Source organism: Schistocerca cancellata, chromosome 2, assembly GCF_023864275.1.
Source record: "Schistocerca cancellata isolate TAMUIC-IGC-003103 chromosome 2, iqSchCanc2.1, whole genome shotgun sequence".
Lineage (NCBI taxonomy): Eukaryota > Metazoa > Arthropoda > Insecta > Orthoptera > Acrididae > Schistocerca > Schistocerca cancellata.
This window is the reverse complement of record NC_064627.1, coordinates 668,237,073-668,264,606: the sequence shown is the minus strand read 5'-3', so window position 1 is coordinate 668,264,606 and position 27,534 is coordinate 668,237,073. Positions and strand designations below refer to the sequence as shown.

The window sequence follows — 27,534 nt, the reverse complement described above, 5'->3', positions numbered from 1 at the left end:
GCCAACAAATGTGCAGAGTGGTGTTTGAATGTAGCTACACATGTAAGTAGTGACAGTACTTCACTTGTAAAAATACTGTAGTGTAGGACCACCTACTCTTTGTGTCCATCTCTTTCTACCTCTGTTGTAAACATGATAATGTCACGAGCCTAACTGGAATTCGAGTGTCCCCTGTCAGGTAACACGTTACGTGTGAAACAAGCAGTGGGTGTGGGTGATGTTGGCCCTACCTGAGCAGGTGCTGCTGGGTGGCCGAGCTGAACTCCCTGATGTTGATGGCTGTGGAGTCTGTCATGGCACCGCCAAAGCCCAGCATCTGCTGGAACTGATGGCTCGTGTCCACCCGCAGGCGCACCACCCCGGACTGCAGCTCTGTAGACATGCAAAAGTTTAGTTAGCATATGTCATAGCAGAGTTTGTATGATCTTCTACATAAGACTCAAAGTACATAAATAAGAAATGTCACATATTTTCTTATGTATACGATATCATCTTGGATATCAGTAGGGACGTCAGATAGCTAGAATATGACTGTCAAGGGAATTCTGCTGTGGTTTGCCTATTGGCATCATATTGACTTTTTGATGAAGCTCCCTGTCTTCAGTGGTACAAAAAGCCACACACTTTCCATGGTTTGTTATTAACCTATTGAAGTTGGTACATATTTTCTGGTGTAAGTCGAAAGTCAGGTTTTTTTTGTGATACAGGGGAGATCTTACACGCACATTAGTGAGGACTCTTCAAACTGTGCACTACATTTTGGTAATGTTAAAATTGTCGACAAATAGTTCGCTGGCTTGGAAGTGTGGTGTGGCATTGGAGAGCAGTATATTTCCATATAATTGTATGGTTGGTTGGGAGCAAAGGATTATTTTGTATTTTGTTGCATTTTCTGAACAGAGCATGGTCGCGATGAATTTGGAGTAAGTGAATTTGGCTAAATCTATGGAGCCAATCGGTAGTCATACGAATTGTTTTTCAAAACATTAACCCCTTGGTACATGTTAGTTCTACATCTTCACGAGAGCGCTACTGAGCGACACTGATGCACTATATTCCGCATCAGCGTAGTCCATACTCAGAGATGAAATTCGCAGGGTAGAGGCTGAGGATCTCATCTGGTACTATAGAGTTTCGCAGAAAGTTACTTGTGGTCCGAAGTTTCGCGGCGACCATCGTTATGTTCACTTCAGCGTAAGTTCTGTGCAGATTCACATCGATATTTGTTAGCGTTTACTGTAGGCAAGAAGTTCGTAACTGCCTAACCATTTGATCAGGTGTAAACATGCGACTTATGGTTTGCTTCAACAATAAAGAAGCCATCATTCACGAAACTATTCCACAAGAGTGCTTAAATCTTTCGACTACACTTTTTCCGCTGTTTCCATGTCTCTGTGTCTGACAACAATTTCCCAGTTATCGGCATACCCGAATTTTACAGACAACCAGACGTGTTGGCGATATACAGACTGGCTACGAGTGATGTTAAACGGTTCCTTGAGGTAGCCCTTCTTTAGGTTTCATTTGTTTGTTTCTTCCATTACTTATGATGATCTCAGAAGGTCTGTTGCTATACATGTCTTTCAGTAGATGGACTATTTCTTGGGATGGTATGGTGTAAATGAAACCGTGATTCCAAATAGTGCTGTACACTGTTGTTAGTCAATGAATGCAACAGATACCTTTAACTGCTCTTGGAAGTCTGCTGTTACAAGTATGTAGGCGGTAAGTGCGAGTGCCTGTTCTGTGCAGGTTCTTTTTGGTAGAGAACCAGTTTGCCCGATAAGGATTTTATTTGAGTTGAGGGTGACAATATTACTAGAAATAACCCTTTCCTGCAGTTTAAACAGGGTAGCTCACTAACTATTGCGACTAAGAATAACTCCGAAGGTCTCATAGAAGCAGAAAATTTTGTGGGACAAAAGTTGCATGGGACAATGGGGGCCATAATATGACGTTGGTATTTGTTGCTAGGTGGGGTCGCTTCAGAGATATGAAGGTCAACTTTGTTTTCTTATGGGATGCTATATTTTGGTACTTATTTTCTGATAGCGGCTGCCGAGACGAATCCAGTGATGCGTAACAGTAAGGTTTTTGAAGGTCAACGAAGGTCACATAGCTGGCATGAACGTCCATTTACAGAAGGTATTCGAAGTGATGACCGTTGGTATCAATGCAGTGCTGCAATCTTATTATCATGGATTGAGTGGTATTGCTTATCACATCGGCGCTTATCCACCTACCATTAAGCTTTCTTCGATTATATATTTCTATCCTCCATAATCCCACACCATACATTCACCGACCACGGTTTATGATATACAACTTGCCGCAGTCAACATGGATTTTCAGTTGCCCAATAATGCATGTTATGCAAATGAACATTTCCATGGTTCGTGAATGTAGCCTCATCAGTAAATAAAATCAAATTAAGAAATGTGTCGTCCGTCGGAATCTGAAGTTGAGCCCATCGGTAGAATTCAATACGACGAATACAATCCGTACCAGTTAATTCTTGGTGGAGACTGATATGGTAAGGATGACATTTATCTGGATCATGGCAGATTCCCTTGTGATTTGACGCTAACTGACATAAGGATCTCGACCCACAGTGGCAAGAGTACCAATTTTCGTTTCCTCGTTAGTAACTTTCCTTTGCCGAACAGCGATGCGTTAAAGATCTAGTTGTTCTCAGTTTATCATACACATATTTAAATGTACGACGTTTAGGGTGAGTACGTTGAGGATATCATTCAGCGTATAAGTCTCTAGCCCTCACTGAATTTCGTTGGCATTCTCCGTAAATGAGAAGCATATCGATTTATTCTTCGATTAAATACATCATTCACATTCGCTTGATTCGACGATACTAGTCTCACCGTTCCTATTAGCGTTGCATTGTGAAACCGTCGAATGGTGTTTACATGTCAAAGGCACGTTATACGGATACCCCGTATTCAGCGAATATTTACTATTTGCACGATATACGTGAGTGATGTGTCAGAGCATGTGCTTCGATAAGTGGCCAAGTGATTACGAATACCACTCAATCCCTGATAAGAAGATTGCAGCACTGCATTGATACCAGTGGTCATCACTTCGAACACCTTCTGTAAATGGACGTTCATGCCACCTTTCTGACCTTCGTTGACCTTCAAAGCCCTTACTGTTAACACATCATTTGATTAGTCTCGATAGCCGCTATCAGAAAATAAGTACCAAACCATAGCATCCTATTTAAAAAACAAAGTTGACCATCATATCTCTGACGCGACCTCACCTAGCAACAAAAACCAATGTCATATTACGGCCCCCGTTGTTCCATGCCACTTTGGTCTCACAAACTTTTCGGCTACTGTCATACTTTCGGAGTTATTCCAGATGGAAATAGTCAGTGACTCTTCCCGTATATCAAGCTAATCAAAGGCAACTAGAAGTAACTGGTTTAGTTTGGTGACTATATTTGTTCCTTTAAGGAAATAGTCTTTGGTTTCTGATTTCATTAGATCAACGAGAAATCATGAGATCGACATAATATGGAGTGATGTTCATTCAATGCATGCTTAAACTTCTCTGTATGTTTGCCAGAAGATAATCGGAAGCTGAGGTCTGTAAGGTGCATGATACTGTTAAATCCAAATTGCAATCTCTAAAAAATTTTATTTATTTAAACAGTATGAAGCGAAAATCAACAGAATAAAATGATCGAACTTATACAAAAGAGCAGTCTTGAGGAAACCATTATAACTATGCCAGTAAACACATGTATAATGTATGTGATTAATGTTCGCTGGAAGAAGAGTATTTGGAGAAAAATTGATAATTTTATGAAAAATAAAATATAGAGATGAATGTAAGTTATAAATGTACTGACTGTAAGGTTCTGAAGGTATTAGAGCATGTAATTCAGTTAAACAAAATAAAATCATAAATTAGGGAAGTCACTATGTGTTTGACCGCCAGACTTTTGGATGATTTTGGCGTGAGCGCCACAAGGGAGGAAAGAACGGAAAACCAGAACAGTTGGAGTCGAACCTTGACAGTGCAGAAATTGTGGAGTGCAATGTCTGGCGATCTGATCCCTAAGCAACATCAATTCAGAGTGAAAGAGCTTCACATTTGGTATGCCAGTGGTTTATGGTTCATGAAATCGCCTCCAGTTTATTTAGTGTCAGAAAGCAAGAACATGTCACTGATCTTATGTGATGGAATATGGCGGCATGATGCAGCAAGTTAACTTGGCTACCGCGATGGGTGGTAGTTATCAATTAATTCCACCACTGGAGACGTGAAGAGCCTATCCAAATTTTCATTATCAGAATGTTACTGTCAACGCCATGGTTTGCCAAAGTTCTAATATAGTTTTGTTAAAATTATTTGTTATAATCATTGTCCCAAATTCATATACCGATCCAAAGTCCCCTGTCCATTTTGGTAAATGTAAATTCCGTGTCACTTTGTACTGTCAAAAGATCGTTGTGACTAGTGTTACGATATTCTTGCAGTGTCATATAAAAGTAACTTCTAATAATAATTGCTTCATAACTTGTGTGGCATCTCAACCCTGAAATTCGAACCCTGTTACCCACACCACGCTTTGGCCAGAAGTTTAAAACATAAATAGGTGTCTTGCTAATAGTAGTATTCTGTCAGGTGACATGTGTCAATATTTGTGTTAGAGACTATTGTGAATGTTAGGAAAAAAACAGTGTAATGTTGTGCAGAATGCTCTACTGTGCGAACTAAAAGCTGCATTTTTCTGAGGAGCGACACATAATCAGAGCGGGAGGGACGAAGGTCCCGGCAGGTAGTCAGTCGTAGATGTGGGCGGTTGTAAACCCGACCGCTAAATGGATTCACTTTCCGTAGCGTGGCCAACGCTACAGAATGATACAGAAAATTATTCTGCACATTATTATTTTCATAGTAAGCAATGTTAACTAGTCATCCAGCTAAAATTTGTCACGCTTGTAGTTCTAAAGCATTCCTTTCCCTGTTATGTAAGGTTAGAAACGGTTCGATTACACGTTATTCGCACATCTGAAATACGAAGGCGAAACGGTCACACGTGGAAGCACTGGGTTTCGTTACAAAGTTCAGCCACTTTGTACAGGTTATCGAGCTGCATGGGTCTCATGCAGCCAGTTATATGTCGACATATTGCGATTAAGCTTTTGGCATGTACAGATATGGACCACACAAGGCGATCGTATTCCACAGTGGAGAAGCACACTGCCTAGAGCGGTGCTTCTCTGCACCTTCGGCATAATTCACCATCTGTTGCTAGCAAGATTTCTCAGCATGTATTTTCTTGCTGCGACTTTGAGTCGAGTCTTCATGTAGTAATGTCTGTGCATCAGTGACCAGTCCAGTACGACACCGAGGTATGTCGGTTTATCTGTTTGATGATGTATTGTTAGTTTCACAGGTAAAGAGTGTGCTGCCACGCAGTCTGAGCAGTAAACAACAGGATTTCCCTCTTGATCTTGAAAAGCTCGGTTGTTCTGGGGTTTCCATACATGTGGCACACTCCATTGTGCTCAGGATATTCAGACCCTCGTCTCTACCTTCCCTGCCTCTAGATCAAACCGCACCATGTCTAGTGAGGTCCAGTTTCGTTGGGAGGCGTTCATTCGTTGAGTTTTGCTATGCTGATAGTATGACTTGATATTATCCACTTCAAAGATATGAGGTATCTATTGTTATATTGTAACTCTGCAGTCCTAATGCATTGACTTCACACCTTCCAGCACAGTGTCGTGAAACATCATTAAGAAGGCCCTGACCTGCACGTGAGTGAAAAGAGTGGGCAGCGCCACATCTCCAGAAAGACAGAGTTCAGTGCCCTCTGTCAACGCTGACTTAACCAGCCGCCCATCGCTGGTCGGGTCCACTTCAGTCACAGATATCGAGAGCATCAGTACTGAGTACGGTACTTTGCCTGTGTTCTGCGGGCAGTAATCGTGTGTAAAATTAAGTGCATGTGGGAGCCACAGGAAGCACATCAAGCCACCTCATAACGAGAAGTTATGTTCCTTTCCTTTTTAGAAATAAAGTGTTCTATTAATCTGCAAGTGTTATGTACAGATCATTTTGGATTCCCGCCACCTGTCGTCATAACTTCTCTCCTTCTTTGTTTGTGTTGGTGCTGACGCCCACAGTAGTCAACACAACAGCAACACTAACTAATGATAGCATTCAACCGTCTTCTGTCCTACACGCGACTCAACAACACGTTTAGAGGGACAGTGCTCTCATCATCAGGTTTACAAACATAGTTCACGCGGTTTTTAGTGTTTTAACCTCATGAGCTAAGTTTGACAATCTGGTGCTGACAGCACTGTCTCTCTGAACGTGTTGAGTCATGTGTAGAACAGAATGCTACCATTTGTTATAGACAGTGCGAATTTAACGATTAGCATTCACATGTAGTTTGGGAGATGTCTAATGTGAGTTGAGTGAGAAAGTAGATCGCATTGAAAGTGGTAGTTGGCGGATTCTGGAGTGGTACTGAGTTACACAGAATACTAACTGAAGAAGACCCACGTCAATTGCTTTTCTTTTTCCATTTGTTTTCTTCACTTTTTGTCAGATATCGCAGTAACGTTCATACATCTGTGACCATTTCAGTACAACATCCGGATATATCAGTACGCAGTTAATTATCTGATTTGTGTAGCACCTTTCTTATGAACTACGTTTGGTGTTTCCTTTCAAGTGCAAATATTAATAATTTTTGTGCATGTCCAATACATAAACACCCTACTTATAGATATCCATTTAAGGAAATTGATCGCCGGCCGGAGTGGCCAAGCGGTTCTAGGCGCTACAGTCTGGAACCGCGCGACCACCACGGTCGCAGGTTCGAATCCTGCCTCGGGCATGGATGTGTGTGATGTCCTTAGGTTAGTTAGGTTTAAGTAGTTCTAAGTTCTAGGGCACTAATGACCACAGCAGTTAAGTCCCATAGTGCTCAGAGCCAAGGAAATTGATCCTATTAAATGGAGTCTGCAACAATGGAATGTTTGCCTCCTGTTTCTAGGAAATCACCCTATATGCTAATGTTAACATAATTAAAGCACTTTGAAGGTGAATTGTAAATTTGTTGAAATGGATACAATTCATAATATTAATACTAACTTGCCTTTTTCCTTTTCTGGTTAATATTTCCGCTTTTATGACGTCATTCAGAAGCGTTCCACTACATCTGATTTACCAGGCATAGCTGAATAAAATAAAGACACCGCCACAGGTAATGCAAGAACCTCATTGAAGTGGGTCAAATTGGGGTTGGCAGGCATTTGCATAACTGCTGATACAAGTACGGTCGCCATCGCATTGATCAGTTACCATGTAGACCGGTGCAGTAGAGCGACCAGAGTTGTGATATCACTGATGCAGCAGAAAGGCAGACTCTCTGTGGCATGGGTGATCTGACTGCCTCACATTCAAGCAGTCACTCTGCTGTGCCTTATGTGATAGGCATTGGTACCTTCTTATAACAAGGATACACCAAGCTCATATAAATATTAGTAATTTCTATACAGGAGTATACAGTCTGACAGCGTACGAGTCTGCACGGATGAATTAATCCTGGACTCTGCCACTCTACCCTTGGCCCATTTGTTCATGCTGTGTCCGTTGCTGCTGGCTTAGCGCCATCTAACCAGCTGGCCACCTGCTGGAGTACTTCTACCACTGCTTGCCTCCAACCCTCTCGGTCCTGGGCTGTGCAGCCGTTCAGCTACCATTCCCAGTGTAGGCAAAATCCCATTGGTCTGCCTCTGCTCGCACAGGCAGGCACTGCTGCTGAGAGCTTCCTCCTCCACTCTAGACACATGACGTCTGCTGGGCTGCCGGTAGCCTGTTAGGCTGCCCTCATGGGCTGCCGTCTGCTACTGGAGTCAGCATCCTTGCTGAGTCGCTGTCGTCATCACTTCATCACCTGAGCGACGCCACTGGTGGCCAGAGACAGCAAGCCACTCGTTGACTGCAGCATCATATCGTCGAGATGTACAGCTTACACTTTGGGAGTGTTGGGTTCTCCGAACATTGGTACGACTGTTGTAGTTTGTGGGGCAATAATGAACGTTTCTACAATGCTGTTTTCATGACGAAACATCAGACGACAACCAGGCGTCCCCTCGCCACTCCACCACTGCTCCCTCAGGGTGGTGAACCACTGGCTTCCAGATCCCTGACAACCCAATTCTACCACCCACCATAGAGGCCAGCCAAGCCCCGGCCTCTATAGATGTTCTGCAAGATCATACCGAGGACACAGAGCGAATTTAGAAATTCTGTTGTTACCTCTACGATTTTGTGATGTTTCATCATAGTGTTAATGGATTTAAATATTTTATCTACCCCTGGAACCATACTCTGTAATCACTGATTTGTTTGTTGAACTACGTCATTTTAGTCCATAAATTATTCTCTCATACAACTATTCTTTGTGTATGTATTTTTATTCCGCAAACATATATGCTACGCCGCGTTGTTGTTCCTCTTTCCTTACTAGGTCGCACAACTTACTGTTAACACGATTACGACGGAATGCAGACCATTCTTACACAATCTAGAACCTTCAAAATATTCGAGAATATTCGCAAAATCTAAAAAACACCAAAAGTCTCATTTCTCCTCAACCACAACAGCTACCATTGCACAACCACTATAGTGCACAGTGGGGGAAAACAAAGGTAGCACCAGACACAGATATCAGTGCTTGTCACTAAGTGGTTTTGGAGGTATCTACAATTTCACCCATAAATACTTCAGCTTTTATATACATTTGCTGATTCTGAATATTTGAAGTGAATAGCAGTCTACAATACTTACGAAGTAGAAATGCGATGAAGGGAAGGATATTAATTAAAGAGTTCATAGGACAGATACTAATAAGGTGTCATTATGAAAGTTGTGTTGGGGTTCAAGTGGCTCACGTATTGAAAATAAACAGTCACTTGTGTATGACGAGAAACAGTAATTGTCGTATACGAGGTTTCATCTAAACTTTAGTAAATTTCCAAACTGGCACTAATAAGAAAAACACTGGTTTGTGAAGTAATGATGACTGTGAGTTCGAAATGAAACTTATTAAGGACTAGCTTAGCACCCACAGTTTTGCTCGTGTAGACTATATGACCTTCAGAGATTTTTTGTTTTATCGAATTTTTATGTTGTTCACAAATTTAACACTTTCTAAGCTTTTCACGCTAATTAAAGACATATAAGCATGGTGCTTTCCGAATGTACTTCTGACTGAAGAGCGGTTCTGCTACCTGGAGTCCAAATATTTTGTTATGCATGCCTCTTGCGTTCTTGTGGAGACATTCCCATAGAATGTTTCATCCCTTAACAAATATTTCTTCATATCTACCCGAGAAGTGAAACACCAATTCCCATAATTTACCTTTAAATATTTTTAATGTAGCAAAATATTTTTTTTTAAATTTTCATCCCCTATTGCACTTTTTTAGCGGTTTTATTTCCAGAAACAGTGAAACACGTTTTTTTTATTTCTAACCGAGAATTCGAATGCCACTTGTCATAGATGTAGCTTTAAAAATCCGCTAGTAGTTCTACAGTAATTATCTATTTTTTAAAAAACTTTCACCCTCTATTTTGGTCCCTTAGAGATTGCATTTCCAAAAATACTGAAACACATATTTTTTTATTTTCTTACTGAGATATTAAATACCAGTTTTCGTAGTTCCAGCTTCAAAATTCCCTCAGTAGTGACACACTTCCAGAAAGCCTTTATCCCCTATTTCACCCCTTAGGAGTGGAAATTCAGACAATTGATTCTTAAATTAAGGTGACCCTGTCAGTCAGTCAGGAAATGGTCTTTTATATACAGAGATGAATCTTACGCCTAACGAACAGCAACTATAGTTATAAGTGTCCCTTCTTAATTACTGGACATAAACTGGGAACACCTTGATTTATACGAGGGCTATCCACAAAGTACATTACGTTTTTGAATTAAAAATAATTAAAGTATTGGAAAATTGTTTTATTATATACAGATGAAAGCCACACTTAAATACTACTTTTCTACATAGTTGCCATTTAAATTAAGGCACTTATCGTAGCGATGGACGAGCTTGGAAATTCCTTCGTCGTAAAATTCGGCCGCCTGCGCCTTCAACCACGTGGTTACCTCTTCTTGAAGCTGTGCGTCGTCATCAAAACGTTGCATAGCCAACCACTTCTTCATTGCTGGGAATAAGTGGAAGTCGCTCGGTGCCAGGTCGGGACTGTACGGCGGATGAGGAAACAACTCCCACTTAAAGATTCGAGAACTTCACGAGTGGCATTTTCCGTGTGGGCCCGGGCGTTGTCGTGAATCAGCAAGATCTTTGAGTCCAACTTTCCCCTGCGCTTGTTTTGTATTGCTCTTCTGATGTTGTGCAGAGTTTGGCAATACCTTTGAGAGTTTATTGTAGTGCCTCTTTCCAGAAAATCCACAAAAATCACACCTTTTCTGTCCCAAAAGACAGTAACCATCACCTTCCTTGCCGATATTGTCTGCATGTATTTCTTGGGTTTTTGGGGGGAATGTGTGTGCCCCCACTGCATTGACTGCAATTTTGTCTCGCAGTTCACATGCTTAACCCATGTTTCGTCACCAGTAACGATGCGATCGAGTAATGAGTCGCCATCTTTCTCGTAAGCGTCCAAAAACGTTAACGCTGCAGCCATTCGCTGATTTTTGTGAATCTCTGTCAAGATTTTTGGTATCCATCTTGCACAAAACTTGTGGTAACCAAGCTTTTCGGTAATGATTTCGTGCAACAAACTTCGTGTAATTTGTGGAAAACTCATAGAGAGTTCCGTTATTGTGAAATTACGGTTTTCACGGACCGCAGCATCAACTTTTTCGACAAGTTCGGCAGTCACTATGCTGGGTCTTCCACTTCGCTCTTCGTCGTGAACGTTAGTTCGGCCATTTTTAAATTTTATGACCCATTGACGCACTCCACCTTCAGTGATTATGTTGTCCCCATACACTTCACAAAGCTGCCGATAGATTTCTATCGGTGTACAGTTTTTTGCAGTCAGAAACCTTATTACAGCAAGCACTTCACACTTCGCGGCATTTTCAATTAACGCTGACATTTCAGACTGTCACAGTAACTCAACGGAGTACAGCACGAACCTCTCACTAGCACGGCAGGATGCCGACTGAGCGCCGGAATGCCATGACACCAAGATGGCCGCGCTAGCCCCGCCCCTAACGGACAAAAACGAAAACGTAATGTACTTTGTGGATAGCCTTCGTATAAAATGAACAGTTCATTAACCTGTATTAAAAGATTTGAACAGGGACATAGCACTGGCACTAAGCAGTTGGTCGATTTTAACCTTCCTTTTTTACGGTAACAGAGTGCTTCAACCAAACAAAATAATTTCCCATTGCCTTTACTTAAATTTACGACCGTTAATAATCATCAACAACAGCCACAGGGAGTGGTAGCTTATTAGTTTCTGGCTGTGTTCATCCCAGCACAACAGCCGCACTACGCGTGACCATCTGTTAAATACGACTTCGTTTGCTAATTGCTAACCGCTAGTTCTCGGACTTGAAAAACGTTACTGTTCTTCACTCCTAATCCAAGTAGTGTTTATTGAATCAGAGGCGGTTTTAACTGAAGGATGCATTACTACACGACCGTTAAGCACTTCATATTACCATTTAGAAATCATTATAGTTCAAAGTATAAATAATTGTCAGACGCCCGTGTTTAAACACAGGATTGTTAATAAATATGAATATGTATTTCATATCGTAATGAAGAATGAAAGCTGAGTTTTGCCATTTCAGGTTTTTTTCCTGAAGGTACTCGTATTGAAAGTAAGACTTCTGGTATTCTCGAGTAAACGTTTAGTCAACATTGAAGACGGTAAAAGGAAACAGGTGATACCGGGCACGCAACATCTGAGAACTATCGCACGAATTTAAGGCTTACCGAAGCAGACGCAACTGCCTTTTTACTAAAGCTCCATTTGCAATTGTCGAACGACAGTTTTCCCAGAAGCAGACTTGTGTGTTGCATGCGCGTAGTTCATTAATATTTAGAAGAGACTCCAGTTTATCGCATGTTTCGCCGCATCGGCTAATGAAGGAGATAACGGGTAACAATGGAAACAACACTTTTTGAGGTATTTGCGTCAAAAGGCTACGCTATCAGCACGCAGATTCTTAAATGACGCTGATAGGAATGGAAGAGAACCTAACAATTTTTAACAGCACCCTTGTGATAAGATATATCCCTCTTTCATGTTGGTGTGCTCCCCGCTCACCTGGCAGAAAATATGGAACTTACCACTGAATGACTTGAACCTCGTCTCTCTGAGGCTGTGGAGTGCAGTATTGTAGGCAGTACTTTTCTGGGTCTATGTATTCAGTTAACTCATTGTTTAAAATTTTTATGGCGGGTAGTACTTGCCGAAATAAAAGAGAACTAAATTTGCCCATGTTGCATTGAGTACCTAAATATATAAGATCACTTAGAATCAGTGTCACAAGCTTAAAAAACTGAAAACTGACCAGCTAAATAGTCAGAACAAACGCAATAGCACCCAATAAACACATATACAGCGTTTCTTACATTCCACATGCCATTATGAATAGCACATTAAATGAATGAGCAACTGAAACAGTTTTCCTTACACGTGTTCAGTGTAAACACCATTTGTCACGTGGCACATACCGAGTCAGTGAGCAAGTTCTTTCCAAACCTTGATCAGTGTGCCTCGAGTAACTACTGCAAACGACTGCTTCAGTCCTGTCTCTTAAGTCGGGTAGATCAGCTGGTAGCGGATGCATATATACAGGATACTGTATGAGCCCCAAAAGGTAAAAATAGCATGGCATCATACCGTGTTAACAAGATTACACTGCGAAACAAACTCTGTCGTTAAATCCCATGTGTCCAATGCAGCAGTTGGGTACAGCATAGTTTAACCAATCATGTACTGAATTATGCTGGTGAGGTGGCGCTCCGTCTTGCTGTCAAACAAAATACTGAGGTTCATCTTCTTTCAATTCAATAAAGAGCCATAGCTCTAGCGCATCAAGATACGAAACACCAGTTACAGTTGCTTCAACGAAAAAAAGACCCATAAAATTTCCCCTCGAACGTTGCACAGAGAAAACACCTGTTTCGAAAGGTCTCGTTATAGGGATTTGCTGACGCCCACATGTGCATTTTATATGTCTTTACATTTCCATGGAGGTAAGATATCGATCCATCACTGTAAAACATAAAAAGTTCACTAGCCGCTGTATTTCACACATCAAACAGGTATACAAAAAAACTGTTTTGAGTTGTTCTTTCATTTTATGTGTTATTTATAATAGTCAGTTGAATAGTAATAAATGCTAAAAAGCCTTACAACCTCGACTTCCATTTTAAAACACCTGGTATTTTACAGTAGAGTGTCGTCGTAACTGCCATCTGCTTCGCGTCTGCTGTGCAGCGAGCTACGTTAATTTAAGTATTAACTGTATTTTTCTTACTTGTCACTTCTTCTTCCGTGTGTTTTTGCTTTTAGGTAGCTTTAATTGTCGAGTGCTAGTAATAGTGTTCCATAGATTTCGTGTTTGTTTTGAATACAGTCAGAGAGAGTCCCTTTAGTCAGCCATAGTGCCAGTAGTGCTAGTGCTTGTTCTCAATACAGTCCAAAGACAGGTAGTGCTATTTTCATTGTTTACTACAAAAATTGTCTAGCAACCACAGTTTAGTCAACAATCAGCCGACTTTAGTGAATTAGCAGTCTAGTTAAAAGTTGATTAACTCTCTACAGTAAATTGATTTCTTAGGATGGGTAGGATGTGTGACTGCTGTGTACGGACGCAGGAGGAGCTGGCCACTGTTCGCGAACAGTTGAACGTGTTGATGGCCGCGGTCAGCCGTCTTCAGGCTGCTGCCTCGGAGTGTAGCGGCAGTGGGCAGTCTGGTGCGTCGCATGGTACACCCCAGGTGTTACATGCTTCACCCACTATCCCTGCTGTCGCGGGTACCGGGCGCGGTTGCGCCACCCTCTCCCCAAGGGGAGTGGCGGGTTCAGGGACGTTCGCGGTGCACGAGGCGGAGGGTCAATGTGGAGTCTGGCCGTGTGGCATCGCCCGCTCTGCCTGTGAATGGACATGTGGCTGCTCCTTCAGCAAGGTCCGAGCAGGCACACGGGGGGAGGGGTTTATTAGTTATTGGGAGCTCCAAAGTTAGGCGGGTGATGGAGCCCCTTAGGGAAATAGCGGAAAGGTCGGGGAAGAAGGCCAGTGTTCACTCTGTCTGCTTCCCGGGGGGTCTCATCCGAGATGTGGAGGAGGCCCTACCAGCGACAATAGAGAGCACTGCACTGGGTGCACCCGACTGCAAATTGTTGCTCATGTCGGCACCGATGACTCCTGCCGTCTGGGTTCAGAGGTCATCCTCAGTTCGTACAGGCGGTTGGCGGAATTGGTGAAGGCGGAAAGCCTCGCTCGCGGGGTGGAATCTGAGTTAACTATTTGTAGTATCGTTCCCAGAACCGATCGCGGTCCTCTGGTTTGGAGCCGAGTAGATGGCTTAAACCAGAGGCTCAGACGATTCTGCGGAGATCTGGGTGCAAATTTCTCGACCTCCACTATCGGGTGGAGAAATGTAGGGTCCCCCTGAATAGGTCAGGCGTGCACTACACGCCGGAAGCGGCTACATGGGTAGCGGAGTACGTGTGGAGTGCACATGTGAGATTTGTAGGGTAGAGAATTCTCTCCCTAGGCCCGACAAGACGCCTCCTGAGACGCGGCAAGGTAGGAGTAGGCAAAATGCAACAGCGAATAACAATATTAATGTGCTAATAGTAAACTGCAGGAGCGTCTATAGAAAGGTCCCAGATTGATTTCGGGGGAAGAGACCAAACTGCGAGGTCATCGGTCTCATCGGATTAGGGAAGGATGGGGAAGGAAGTCGGCCGTGCCCTTTCAAAGGAATCATCCCGGCATTTGCCTGAAGCGATTTAGCGAAATCACGGAAAACCTAAATCAGGATGGCCGGACGCGGGATTGAACCGTCGTCCTCCCGAGTGCGAATCCAGTGTGCAAACCACTGCGCCACCTCGCTCAGTGAAAGGTCCCAGAACTGCTCTCATTAATAAACGGTCACAATGCCCATTTAGTACTAGGGACAGAAAGTTGGCTGAAACCAGACGTAAACAGTAATGAAATCCTAAACTCAGATTGGAATGTATACCGCAGAGACAGGCTGGACAGTGAAGGGGGGGGGGGGGGCATGTTTATAGCGATAAGAAGTGAAATAGTATCGAAGGAAATTGACGGAGATCCGAAATGTGAAATAATTTGGGTGAAGGTCACGGTTAAAGCAGGCTCAGACATGGTAATTGGATGTCTCTATAGTCCTCCTGACTCAGCAGCTGTTCTGGCTGAGCACCTCAAGGACAATTTGGAAAATATTTCGAGTAGATTTTCCCACCATGTTATAGTTCTGGGTGGAGATTTTAATTTGCCGGATATAGACTGGGGGACTCAAACGTTCATAACGAGTGGCAGGGACAAAGAATCCAGTGAAATTTTTTTAAGTGCTATATCTGAAAACTATCTTGAGCAGTTAAACAGAGAACCGACTCGTGGCGATAACATATTAGACCTTCTGGTGACAAACAGACCCGAACTATTTGAAACAGTTAAAGCATAACAGGGAATCAGCGATCATAAAGCGGTTACTGCATCGATGATTTCAACCGTAAATAGAAATATTAAAAAAAGGTAGGAAGATTTTTCTGTTTAGCAAAAGTGACAAAAAGCAGATTACAGAGTACCTGACGGCTCAACACAAAAGTTTTGTCTCAAGTACAGACAGTGTCGAGGATCAGTGGACAAGTTCAAAACCATCGTACAATATGCGTTAGATGAGTATGTGCCAAGCAAGATCGTAAGAGATGGAAAAGAGCCACCGTGGTACAACAACCGAGTTAGAAAACTGCTGCGGAAGCAAAGGGAACTTCACAGCAAACATAAACATAGCCAATGCCTTTCAGACAAACAAAAATTACGCGAAGCGAAATGTGGTGTGAGGAGGGCCATGCGAGAGGCGTTCAATGAATTAGAAAGTAAAGTTCTATGTACTGACTTGGCAGAAAATCCTAAGAAATTTTGGTCTTATGTCAAAGCGGTAGGTGGATCAAAACAAAATGTCCAGACACTCTGTGACTAAAGTGGTACTGAAACAGAGGATGACAGACTAAAGGCTGAAATACTAAATGTCTTTTTCCAAAGCTGATTCACAGAGGAAGACTGCACTGTAGTTCCTTCTCTAGATTGTCGCACAGATGACAAAATGGTAGATATCGAAATAAACGACTGAGGGATAGAGAAACAATTAAAATCGCTCAAAAGAGGAAAGGTCGCTGGACTTGATAGGATACCAGTTCGATTTTACACAGAGTACGCGAAGGAACTTGCCCCCCTTCTTGCAGCGGTGTACCGTAGGTCTCTAGAAGAGCGTAGCGTTCCAAAGGATTGGAAAAGGGCCCAGGTCAGCCCCGTTTTCAAGAAGGGACGTCGAACAGATGTGCAGAACTATAGACCTATATCTCTAACGTCGATCAGTTGTAGAATTTTGGAACACGTATTATGTTTGAGTATAATGACTTTTTGGAGACTAGAAATCTACTCTGTAGAAATCAGCATGCGTTTCGAAAAAGACGGTCTTGTGAAACCCAGTTCGCGCTATTCGTCCACGAGACTCAGAGAGCCATAGACACGGGTTCACAGGTAGATGCCGTGTTTCTTGACTTCCGCAAGGCGTTCGATACAGTTCCCCACAGTCGTTTAATGAACAAAGTAAGAGCATATGGACTAACAGACCAATTGTGTGATTGGATTGAAGAGTTCCTAGATATCAGAACGCAGCGTGTCATTCTCAATGGAGAGAAGTCATCCGAAGTAAGAGTGATTTCAGGTGTGCCGTAGGGGAGTGTCATAGGACCGTTGCTATTCACAATATACATAAATGACCTGGTGGATGACATCGGAAGTTCACTGAGGCTTTTTGCAGATGATGCTGTGGTGTATCGTGAGGTTGTAACAATGGAAAATTGTACTGAAATGCAGGAGGATCTGCAGCGAATTGACGCATGGTGCAGGGAATGGCAATTGAATATCAATGTAGACAAGTGGAATGTGCTGCGAATACATAGAAAGATAGATCCCTTATCATTTAGCTACAAAATAGCAGGTCAGCAACTGGAAGCAGTTAATACCATAAATTATCTGGGAGTACGCATTAGGAGTGATTTAAAATGGAATGATCATATAATGTTGATCGTTGGTAAAGCAGATGCCAGACTGAGATTCATTGGAAGAATCCTAATGAAATGCAATCCGAAAACAAAGTAAGTAGGTTACAGTACGCTTGTTCGCTCACTGCTTGAATACTGTTCGGCAGTGTGGGATCGGTACCAGATAGGGTTGATACAAGACATAGAGAAGATCCAACGGAGAGCAGCGCGCTTCGTTACAGGATCATTTAGTAATCGCGAAAGCGTTACGGAGATGATAGATAAACTCCAGCGGAAGACTCTGCAGGAGAGACGCTCAGTAGCTCGGTACGGGCTTTAGTTGAAGTTTCGAGAACATACTTTCACCGAAGAGTCAAGCAGTATATTGCTCCCTCCCACGAATATCTCGCGAAGAGACCATGCGGATAAAATCAGAGAGATTAGAGCCCACACAGAAGCATACCGACAATCCTTCTTTCCACGAACAATACGAGACTGGAATAGAAGGGAGAACCGATAGAGGTACTGAAGGTACCCTCCGCCACACACCGTCAGGTGGCTTGCGGAGTATGAATGTAGATGTAGATGTAGATGTAGAGTAGTTATTGACACGTACACCGCATTCACAGAGAAACTAATCTGCTAAATCAAGTGCTGAAATACAATATGCAGCCTGCCCTCAGCACTAAAAGTCTAAAAGCCATTATTCCAGCAGAAAAAAATGCAGCATAAATAATGATGTTTAAGAATAATGAAAAGGCAGTTATGGCTCAAAAAGAATGAAAGCCTTAACTGATGAATTAAACGAACGGAAAGCAACTTATAATGCCCACCAAAATGACAGGAAAGAACACTCCATAAAACAAACTGAAAGCTAAGGGACAATGAAGCCATAATTACCAAGACAGACAATGGGAGCACTTCGCGCATAATAAAAGAAGCACAATGCATTAATAAAAAATCGCGATTCCTCACTGAAAAATGCCTTTTCGGGAATGCAATAAGACCCCACAAGGGAATCAAATAAAATTTAAACACTTGCTAAGAAACACATATATCTTGATATCTTATGAGGAGAAGTAAAGTAGTAAAGTTCTACAAAAAACCCACAAGCACCAGAGCTAAGATGAATATAAGAAAAAAAGTTCGACCCATCAAATCCATTGTCAACTCAAGGAAGCACCAAGGTTTCTAATTCACAAAGAAATTTAGCCAGGAACTAGGCAAGGAACACACACAGAAAGATACTCAGTGAAATACAGACAGAAAGTGATGGAAGAAATTAAAATTATCAGCATCCCATAAATAGCCCAGCTAGTACCATAAAACATTACAGATATATATATACAAACAAATCCATCCCAGAATTATACAGAACCATCAGATCAAACCAAAAAAACATGAAAAACTATCATTGCTATAAATTATTGAAATTATGGAATTCCTTCAAACAGTACTAACCTACAAAAATTTGACATTCAGTAATAAAATTTACATGTAACATAAATGTCTTACAACATGTTCAATCAGAGTAGGTATAACTGCCAACATATATGTCTATTAATAATTTACAACATGTTATGTATGCTGTTTGATGACGCTTTGATCTTGTTAGATGGTGACACAAATATATTAATAACGTTACTTGGTACAAGTAATCAACAGGACTTAATATAAAAGCTACTGATTACTATGAAAACTAAGGTAGTATTAATTACCCAGATCTGAACATAAGCGAAGGAAACGACAAACACAACTTGAAAGTCCAGAGAAACAACATCCATGACTCACTTCGCCACCCAGTAACAACAATGCTGCATACAGAGCACTAATTGACAGTGTCAGTAACATTCCAATTGGTAAAGATAAAAGCATGAGGAACCTAGCACAATCACACAATTAATTGCAGTGAATGGCTACACTGACGCATCTGTATACAGCCTCAAAGAAAAAGCAATAAAGCTTCAGCCACTAAACAATACTTAGAAAAGAAACCCACTGCTTATGTACCTTTCACAGGAAACCCTCCTACTAAATAACTATCTGCAGAATATCAATAACCATTTTATAATACGAAAAAGACTGCAGTACAGACCCAGACACAACAACCGCTCAGAGAACTTATTAACATGGACAATCTGGCCTTTTAGTGCATTTAAAACATTCTACATAGGGGTTGCGTAGACAAGAGCTTTCAAATGCCCCCATTAATGAAAGTCAAGAGGGTTGAGGTCAGGAGAGCGTGGAGGCCATGGAATTGGTCATCCTCTACCAATACATCGGTCACCGAATCTGTTGTTGAGAAGCGTACGAACACTTCGACTGAAATGTGCAGGAGCTCCATCGTGCATGAACCACATGTTGTGTCATACTTGTAAAGGCACATGTTCTAGTAGCACAGGTAGAGTATCGCGTATGAAATCATGATAACGTGCTCCATTGAGCGTAGGTGGAAGAACATGGGGCCCAATCAAGACATCACCAACAATGCCTGCCCAAACGTTCACAGAAAATCTGTGTTGATGACGTGATTACACAATTGCGTGCGGATTCTCGTCAGCACACACATTTTGATTGTGAAAATTTACAGTCTGATCACGTTCGAATGAAGCCTCATCCGTAAAGAGAACATTTGCACTGAAATGAGGATTGACACATTGTTGGATGAACCAATCGCAGAAGTGTACCCGTGGAGGCCAATCAGCTGCTGATAGTGCCTGCACACGCTGTACATGGTACGGAAACAACTGGTTCTCCCGTAGCACTCTCCATACAGTAACGTGGTCACCGTTACCTTGTACAGCAGCAACTTCTCTGACGCTGACATTAGGGTTATCGTCAACTGCACGAAGAATTGCCTCGTCCATTGCAGGTGTCCTCGTCGTTCCAGGTCTTCCGCAGTCGCGAGTCATAAGCTGGAATGTTCCGTGCTCCCTAAGACGCCGATCAATTGCTTCGTACGTCTTCCTGTCGGGACACCTTCGTTCTGGAAATCTGTCTCGATACAAACGTACCGCGCCACGGCTATTGCCCCGTTCTAATCCACAGATCAAATGGGCATCTGCCAACTGCGTATTTGTAAACATTGCACTGACTGCAGAACCACGTTCGTGATGAACACTAACCTGTTGATGCTACGTACTGATGTGCTTGATGCTAGTACTGTAGAGCAATGCGTCGCATGTCAACACAAGCACCGAAGTCAACATTACCTTCCTTCAATTGGGTCAACTGGCGGTGAATCGAGGAAGTACAGTACATACTGACGAAACTAAAATGAGCTCTAACATGGAAATTAAGCGTTTCCGGACACATGTCCACATAACATTTTTTCTTTATTTGTGTGTGAGGAATGTTTTCTGAAAGTTTGGCCGTACCTTTTTATAACACCCTGTATATATATATTCTGAAATATGTGGCCTGTAAAGGATAGCCTACAGTGTCATTAAAATAATTACATCAGAAACTATGACGCCGTTGCTATCCTTTAGCCACATATTTCAGAACTTAAGTATGTGGCCTGTAAAGGATAGCAACGGCGTCATAGTTTCTGATGTAATTATTTTAATGACACTGCAGACTGAACGCTACCCAGATCGGCGATGTCCGTCACGCTGGACCATTGGCAACATCTGTAAGACACTCATGGAAACAGGAAGCTATGCTTCCACAAAACGGTGGCGTACAACGCCAGCGACTGGCAATGGAAACGAAATTGCTGTTCTGGCTGCTGTAGCACACAATCCTCAGGTGAGTGTACGAAAAATTACACGACGTGTAGGAATAAGCCACAGTAGTGTGTGTAGAATCTTGCATAGGCATTGGTTTCATCCGTTCCATATCTCACTGCGCCAAGAACTGTACGGGAATGACTGAGTCTCGCATTGCATTCTGTCGTTTTGCACTTCATCAGTTGTTAGGTAATCCAGTATTCCTAAGCAGTACGTTGTTTACGGTCGAGGCTCCATTTTCAAACCATGGTAATGTGAATCTGAGGAACATGCACTACTGGTCCGTGCAAAATCCTCACTGGATTCGCCAAGTTGCTCATCAACGACAGTGGAGGGTAATGTTTGGTGCGGTATCATTGCTAACTGTATTGTAGGTCCCTATTTTTACCGTTGAACATTGAATGGACAGCGATATGCATGATTTCTTCAGCACACACTATCGCTCCTCATGGAGGATCTAGGATTAGAAACTCGTTTATCAATGTGGTTCCAACATGACAGATATCACGCGCACAATGCAAAATGTGGCAGAGACCTTCTAGATGCGACATTTCCAAATGGGGCAGGGAGGTACTGTGCGATGGTCAGCACGGTCCCCCGACTTGACGCCATCTGTGAAACACTCCCTCGTTACCCGTCTGCAAAAGTGTATTGATGCAAACGGAGGGCACTTCGAACGTATGTTGATGTGATACAGTTTCATTGGTCAAGATGTGGCTGCATTTTCTACGCTGGATGTAATGCACAACAACACAGTTGGCAACGGGGCACTAGTAAATGTGTTTAGCGAAGTGAATTCAGGTGTGCTATCTCTAGTCGCCATTTCGCTAGAATAAACATACATATACAGTTTGAAAATGTAACCTTGCGTTGGACGTGTTACTTGTTTATTTTTGTGGATTGTGCGTACCATCCCATTGTATGAGCCCCTGACACAGGCAGCGTGAGGTGCACACTTGAGTCTCAGGACGTGCGCTAGCTGTGCACTTCCTTTATTTGAAGCGTCAACTTCGCTTCGCAATTTCTCTGGATATAATCGACGTATTGCGATACAACCAACACCGTTATTTTTGTGATTTTTCATCTTATTGATCGCATTCGAAGTAACAGAGGGTGTCCACTTAAAAATACAAGAGTTTGTGTTGATAATAGTATCTGTTTACGTTTTAAAATTTTGCATAGTATTTGGTTTCCTAAGTCCCTACCGTACTTTCATGCTGGTGAAAACAGTTTTTGAATATCTATTGTTGTTCCAGGGATATTTGAGGTGGCAGAGTTAGGTGACACATCCTGTATATACAGGGTGCCCCCCACCCACAAAAAAAATCCACGAGAACGCTCAGTATGTTCTGCGAAATGGCAGTAAGGCAGCACACGGATCGGTTTTCTAGTAGGAACCCATATCGAGAAATATACGGCCTGGTCTCTGGAGAGTGTAGAAGTCTTAGATGGTTGTGCATTCCACATTACATCAATAAACCCAGCATGAGCAGCACATTGCACTGCATTACAAATGTGCTGAACCTCAGACACATGACGCCGGCCGTGGTGGTCTCGCGGTTAAGGCGCTCAGTCCGGAACCGCGGGACTGCTACGGTCGCAGGTTCGAATCCTGCCTCGGGCATGGATGTGTGTAATGTCCTCAGGTTAGTTAGGTTTAAGTAGTTCTAAGTTCTAGGGGACTGATGACCTCAGCAGTTAAGTCCCATAGTGCTCAGAGCCATTTGAACCATTTGAACCTCAGACACATGAACCAATACATGTAGCTGTCTTTGAAGTACCTTCTTGGACTTGAGCAATAATCTCATAGACTGACGTTACAAGTGTGCCATGCACGCTACTCTTCATACAACCCCACAGAAAATAGTCGAAAGGTGTCAGATCTGGTGACTCTGCTGTCCACGGAACTGACCCACCTCTACCAATCCATTTGGATACGCGACGTGGAGTGATTCCACTCTTCCACATCAAAGTGTGATAGAGCTCCGTCGTATGGCAGCTGTATGTCCGTGCAAACGTTTAGTGGCATTACATTAAATGTGTGTGTGTGAGTTCCTATGGGACCAAACTGCTGAAGTCATCGGTTCCTAGACTTACACGTACTTAAACTAACTTACGCTGAGGAAACCACACACACCCAAACCCGAGGGAGGACTCGAACCTCCGGCGGGAGGTTCGAGACATAGCGTCTCTAACCGCACAGCCGGTCTTCTCGGCTACTACATTAAATAGGGTAAGTAAAACATTTCCAATAAGTGTAAGGTAGATCGGTCATGTTAGTCCGTTTCGCAGTATATATATCGCAATGATATGGTCACCAATTACTTTGGCCCAAATGTTAATACCGATCCTGTGTTGGTGATTTTTAATCCCCTCCGCACGTTGGTTTTCGTTCGCCCAAACAAGTATTAGGTGCAAGCTTAATATGACATCTCTAGTTAACTTGCTTTCATCTGTGACTGGCACCGCCCTCGAATTTTGACTACAGTATACATTTTTGCAAGTACCACTGCACAAGCTGTACCTGTCGTGGGTAGTCCTCCTCTCGTAAAACCTGGACTTTCTGCAGATGTGTGGATGGAGCAAGTGTTCATGGACAACACGACACACAGCACTTTTACCCCTGTACAGTGCCTATGCTACCTGCTCTTTGAACATTGTCGGCACGTCCTCCTCCAGCTGTAGTGTTCGAGCCGAGCGTGGACTACCCACATCACGTTTCGACACCTATCAGAGGGCAAACAGTAGACTGGGGATAGTATTCGGAAGCAGCAAACACAAACTACTATTACTCAGCAGTGGTGCCATTGAATTAGTAGACTGTTCTGTTTGGCGCCACTGGCTCAGGTGCAGCATCGACGTTCCCTCTTGCGGCCCCATTGCCAATATCTATGAGGAAGAATTGGTATCTGTGGGTTGTGTCCTTAGAAGCTCTTTGCTTGCCGATATATATACGGGGTTCGCTGCCCGAGAGGGAAGACGAAGTTTGGGGATTGGCGGTAGCGTCGGGACAAGAAGTGGTCACGAGGTCCGAGCGGCCGAAGCCACGAGCTGCGCAAGGGGGGCCTGCGCAGAGCGAAGGTACCGGAGAACGTCACCGGGGTCAGCTGCGAGTACAAGCGGTAGGCCGACATCCCGTCGGTTGGTTGGCAACATTCGTGTCGGACGACCGCTCGTGGCCTGGCTTTCATCGGCTTTCATCGGCACCACTCAGTGACCACTGCGACGCACCGGGCATCCATGGAACTGGAGGGCAGTAATATTCTGTAATATTCGTGATGATTTCTTTCATTGTCTACCTACCGTCCTTCTTATTTTCTGGTTTGTACCCGACCCTCAGAGTTTTACTCGGTTGGCTGTTTGGTCGTAAATATAGGCAGTAGTATTGCATTAAGACACTAGTTCAAAAATGGCTCTGAGCACTATGCGACTTAACTTCTGAGGTCATCAGTCGCCTATAACTTGGAACTAATTAAACCTAACTAACCTAAGGACATCACACACATCCATGCCCGAGGCAGGATTCGAACCTGGGACCGTAGCAGTCCCCCGGTTCCAGACTGAAGCGCCTAGAAACGCACGGCCACTCCGGCCGGCAGACACTAGTTGTCGTTTGAAAATTTGTCCCGCTATTATATTGCCTTTGCCTTCTCGTTTGTACCAGAGGATTAATGTTCTACCTAATCAGCTCTTGGTCGCAAATACAGCCGGTACAATTGTATTAAGGCACAGGCTGCCGCTAAACAAAAGAGGGACCTTGTGGTTAGATTTAGCTGTTTCCGGTTCAATTCTTTGATTTTAATTGTATTTCATTACTTACAATCAGAAAAACCGGTTCTACTAAGCTGTTCGTTTCTGTGTTTGAAAGACCGAGTCATCATTGGAATATTTTAGCTGGATCTTGTAGTTCAGCCGTGTGAGTTCTCTTGTAATAAGTGTTCACAAGTAATGTTTTAAGACGTTACTTCAGAGCGGTCTTAATAACTCATAATCAGTTTAACTTTGAGAATATTAACACACACTGTCAACAGGGCTTTAGTCAAAATAAAATTGTCAGAAGGGTCGGATTGGGATCCAGTCGCACCTTGGTTACCGATTGAAATTAAGAGGTTTGTTGCTTTCAAGTAAGCCTTATCATTGTCATATTGTATGCTAATCACAGGTGCGCATCTTAACCCCGTACCTTTCGACGTACAGCTTTCAAATTAAAAGTTAAGTCATTTGTTTTGAGTAATTGAATCACTCTTGTCATCAATGGCGCTTATATAGTTTTCATGTGTTGCAGAAGGCCATTTAATAAGGCAGACTGTGTCCAGCGCGGTAGTAAACACGGCTGTTTCACCCGATAACGGGCGGGCTGCAGGTCCGGCCGTCTTGTAATCATTGCCATATTGTTTGCTGTTTTTCAATACAGCACTTCAGAGTTCTTTTGCAAAGATTAAAAAGCTTATTCAACTTGAGGTTTAAGGTCAAAAGAATTTTGCAAATTCGTTCATTTTGTTAAAGAAAAATTTTATGGTTAAATGCTTCGATTATCCGTAAAACACAGTTTATATATTGCTAAATAGACAGGTTGTGTGAAAAGAAAGTTATATTGGTGCGTTCTCCCTTCCAGTAAGTACCACGCATAGCCCGCCCGGTTAGCCGTGCGGTCTAACGCACTGCTTTCTTGGTGGGCAGGCGTACCGGTCCCCGGCACCAATCCGCCTGGCGGATTAGTGTCGAGTTCCGGTGTGCCGGCCAGTCTGTGGATGGTTTTTAAGGCGGTTTTCCACGTGCCTCGGCAAGTGCGGGCTGATTCTAATTATTCCGACTCAGTTAGACTATGTCGGCGATTGCTGCGCAAACACTTTCTCCACGTACGCGTACACCATAATTACCCTACCAAGCAAACATTGGGGTTACACTCGTCTGGTGTGTGATGTTCCCGAGCGGTGGACGGGGGGGGGGGGGGGGGGGGGGGGGAACCACTGGGGGCCTAACCGCACAATAACCGTGGGTTCGGTGTGGGGAGGCGGTGGGGTGAGTGCACTGCTGTAGCCTGTTGTGGGTTTGTGAACCACTGACGGCTACGGCGGGGACGAAGCCTCTCCGTCGTTTCTAGGTCCCCAGGTCTGCTACATACAATACAAGCACCACGTATCAACTACTTTCCTGTACGATTTATACACCTCAGGAAGAAAATACCTACGTACAATTTTCTGGCTTCTTTGGGTCGCCTCTCGATGGTCGCGAACAGGGAATGTTGTGCGGTGCGTCCGTTTGAGAAACGTTCTGCGTACGATGTTACAGCAGCTGTCCCAATGCAATCCGCCGATGTTACTGCCTGGCAGACCACACAATCTCCGCAGGAGCTTGCGCACAAGGGCTGTGTGAAGGAATGTAATGGCTAAAGGGTTGCATACTTTCCGTACTCACACACTAAAACGAATTGGAACAAACAGTCAGAATCGTTTGTTCTCAGACTACAACGCTTGCCAGTGCCCAAGCCGTGCCATGCTGCGTTTCCGGATGTGGGTTCTTTCTGGAAAACCGATAAGTTTGCCTTCCCATACAACATACTAAGCATTCTCGGTAGTTTTGGGACACCCTACATACAGATATTCAGATATGTATTAATCACGTAAAAATTTGAAGTAAATTGGTGAAGACCCATTCGACACTTTTCATAGTAACTTTAAACGACCTTTCTTTGTATAGCAGTCTTGATTCCATATATCTATTTATAGATCATGTATATTAAAAATAGGTAGCCTAGGTCCGTCTGAATGTTTATTAGAGTATCGTGTAAAAATTTTAAGTAAATCGGTCAAGAACTTTTCGAGATATCTGGTATCAATGTTCAAGAACGACTTGTCTTTATGTAGTAGTACAGATTTAAAATATTCCTTCAAACATATCCAACACACAGTACTTGCTCAGAACGCTCGATTTCACTTGTGCCGGGAACGATCAGCAATTAGTGGTGCACACCGTTCTCCGGTACTGTTCATTGTTCATCAGCTATTGGTATACGTTTACTTCTGTACTTAGTCTTCTGACTGTGGTCTTCTGCATCAGCTTTTCTGTACGTCTCGTTTTGAATTTCTGCTAACTTCAAAAAAAGATCAGTTATTCTGTGGAATATGGACAATATAAAGAGTGAAATTATTACGTGTCTGAAATAACAGACGTGGTATTTGGTTGTGGCTTAGCGAATATCGTTAATCCACAGTGAGATGGCACGTACGCCGAATGACATCCTCAACGGAGCATCCCATCTGAATAAAAGTTCAGTAACTTGTTTCAGCGACTTGGAAACGTGGGATCCTTCACGACAATGACCAGAACTGCAACGAATAAAAGTGATATGTAACACATCTGTGAAGACCTGAAACTACTGAACTCATAAGCCACGCTCTTGTGTGACCAATTCTGCACGAGAAGCTACTTGAACCATTTCACTTAATGGGAGATACTGGTGAGATTTCAACTCGGTCGTAAAAAAATCGCAAGGGGCTGAAAATTTCTTTCA

General features: G+C 43.0%; 1 protein-coding gene across 1 annotated transcript in view; it reads right to left on the bottom strand.

Annotated features, from left to right (window-relative positions):
* LOC126162383 (lysosomal acid glucosylceramidase-like) overlaps positions 1-27,534 on the bottom strand; it is a 193,221-nt gene that overhangs the window by 106,644 nt on the left and 59,043 nt on the right. The window contains exon 3 of the mRNA XM_049918853.1: positions 231-372. Coding sequence (XP_049774810.1) covers positions 231-372 — 142 coding nt within the window. The remainder of the gene's footprint in view (positions 1-230; positions 373-27,534) is intronic.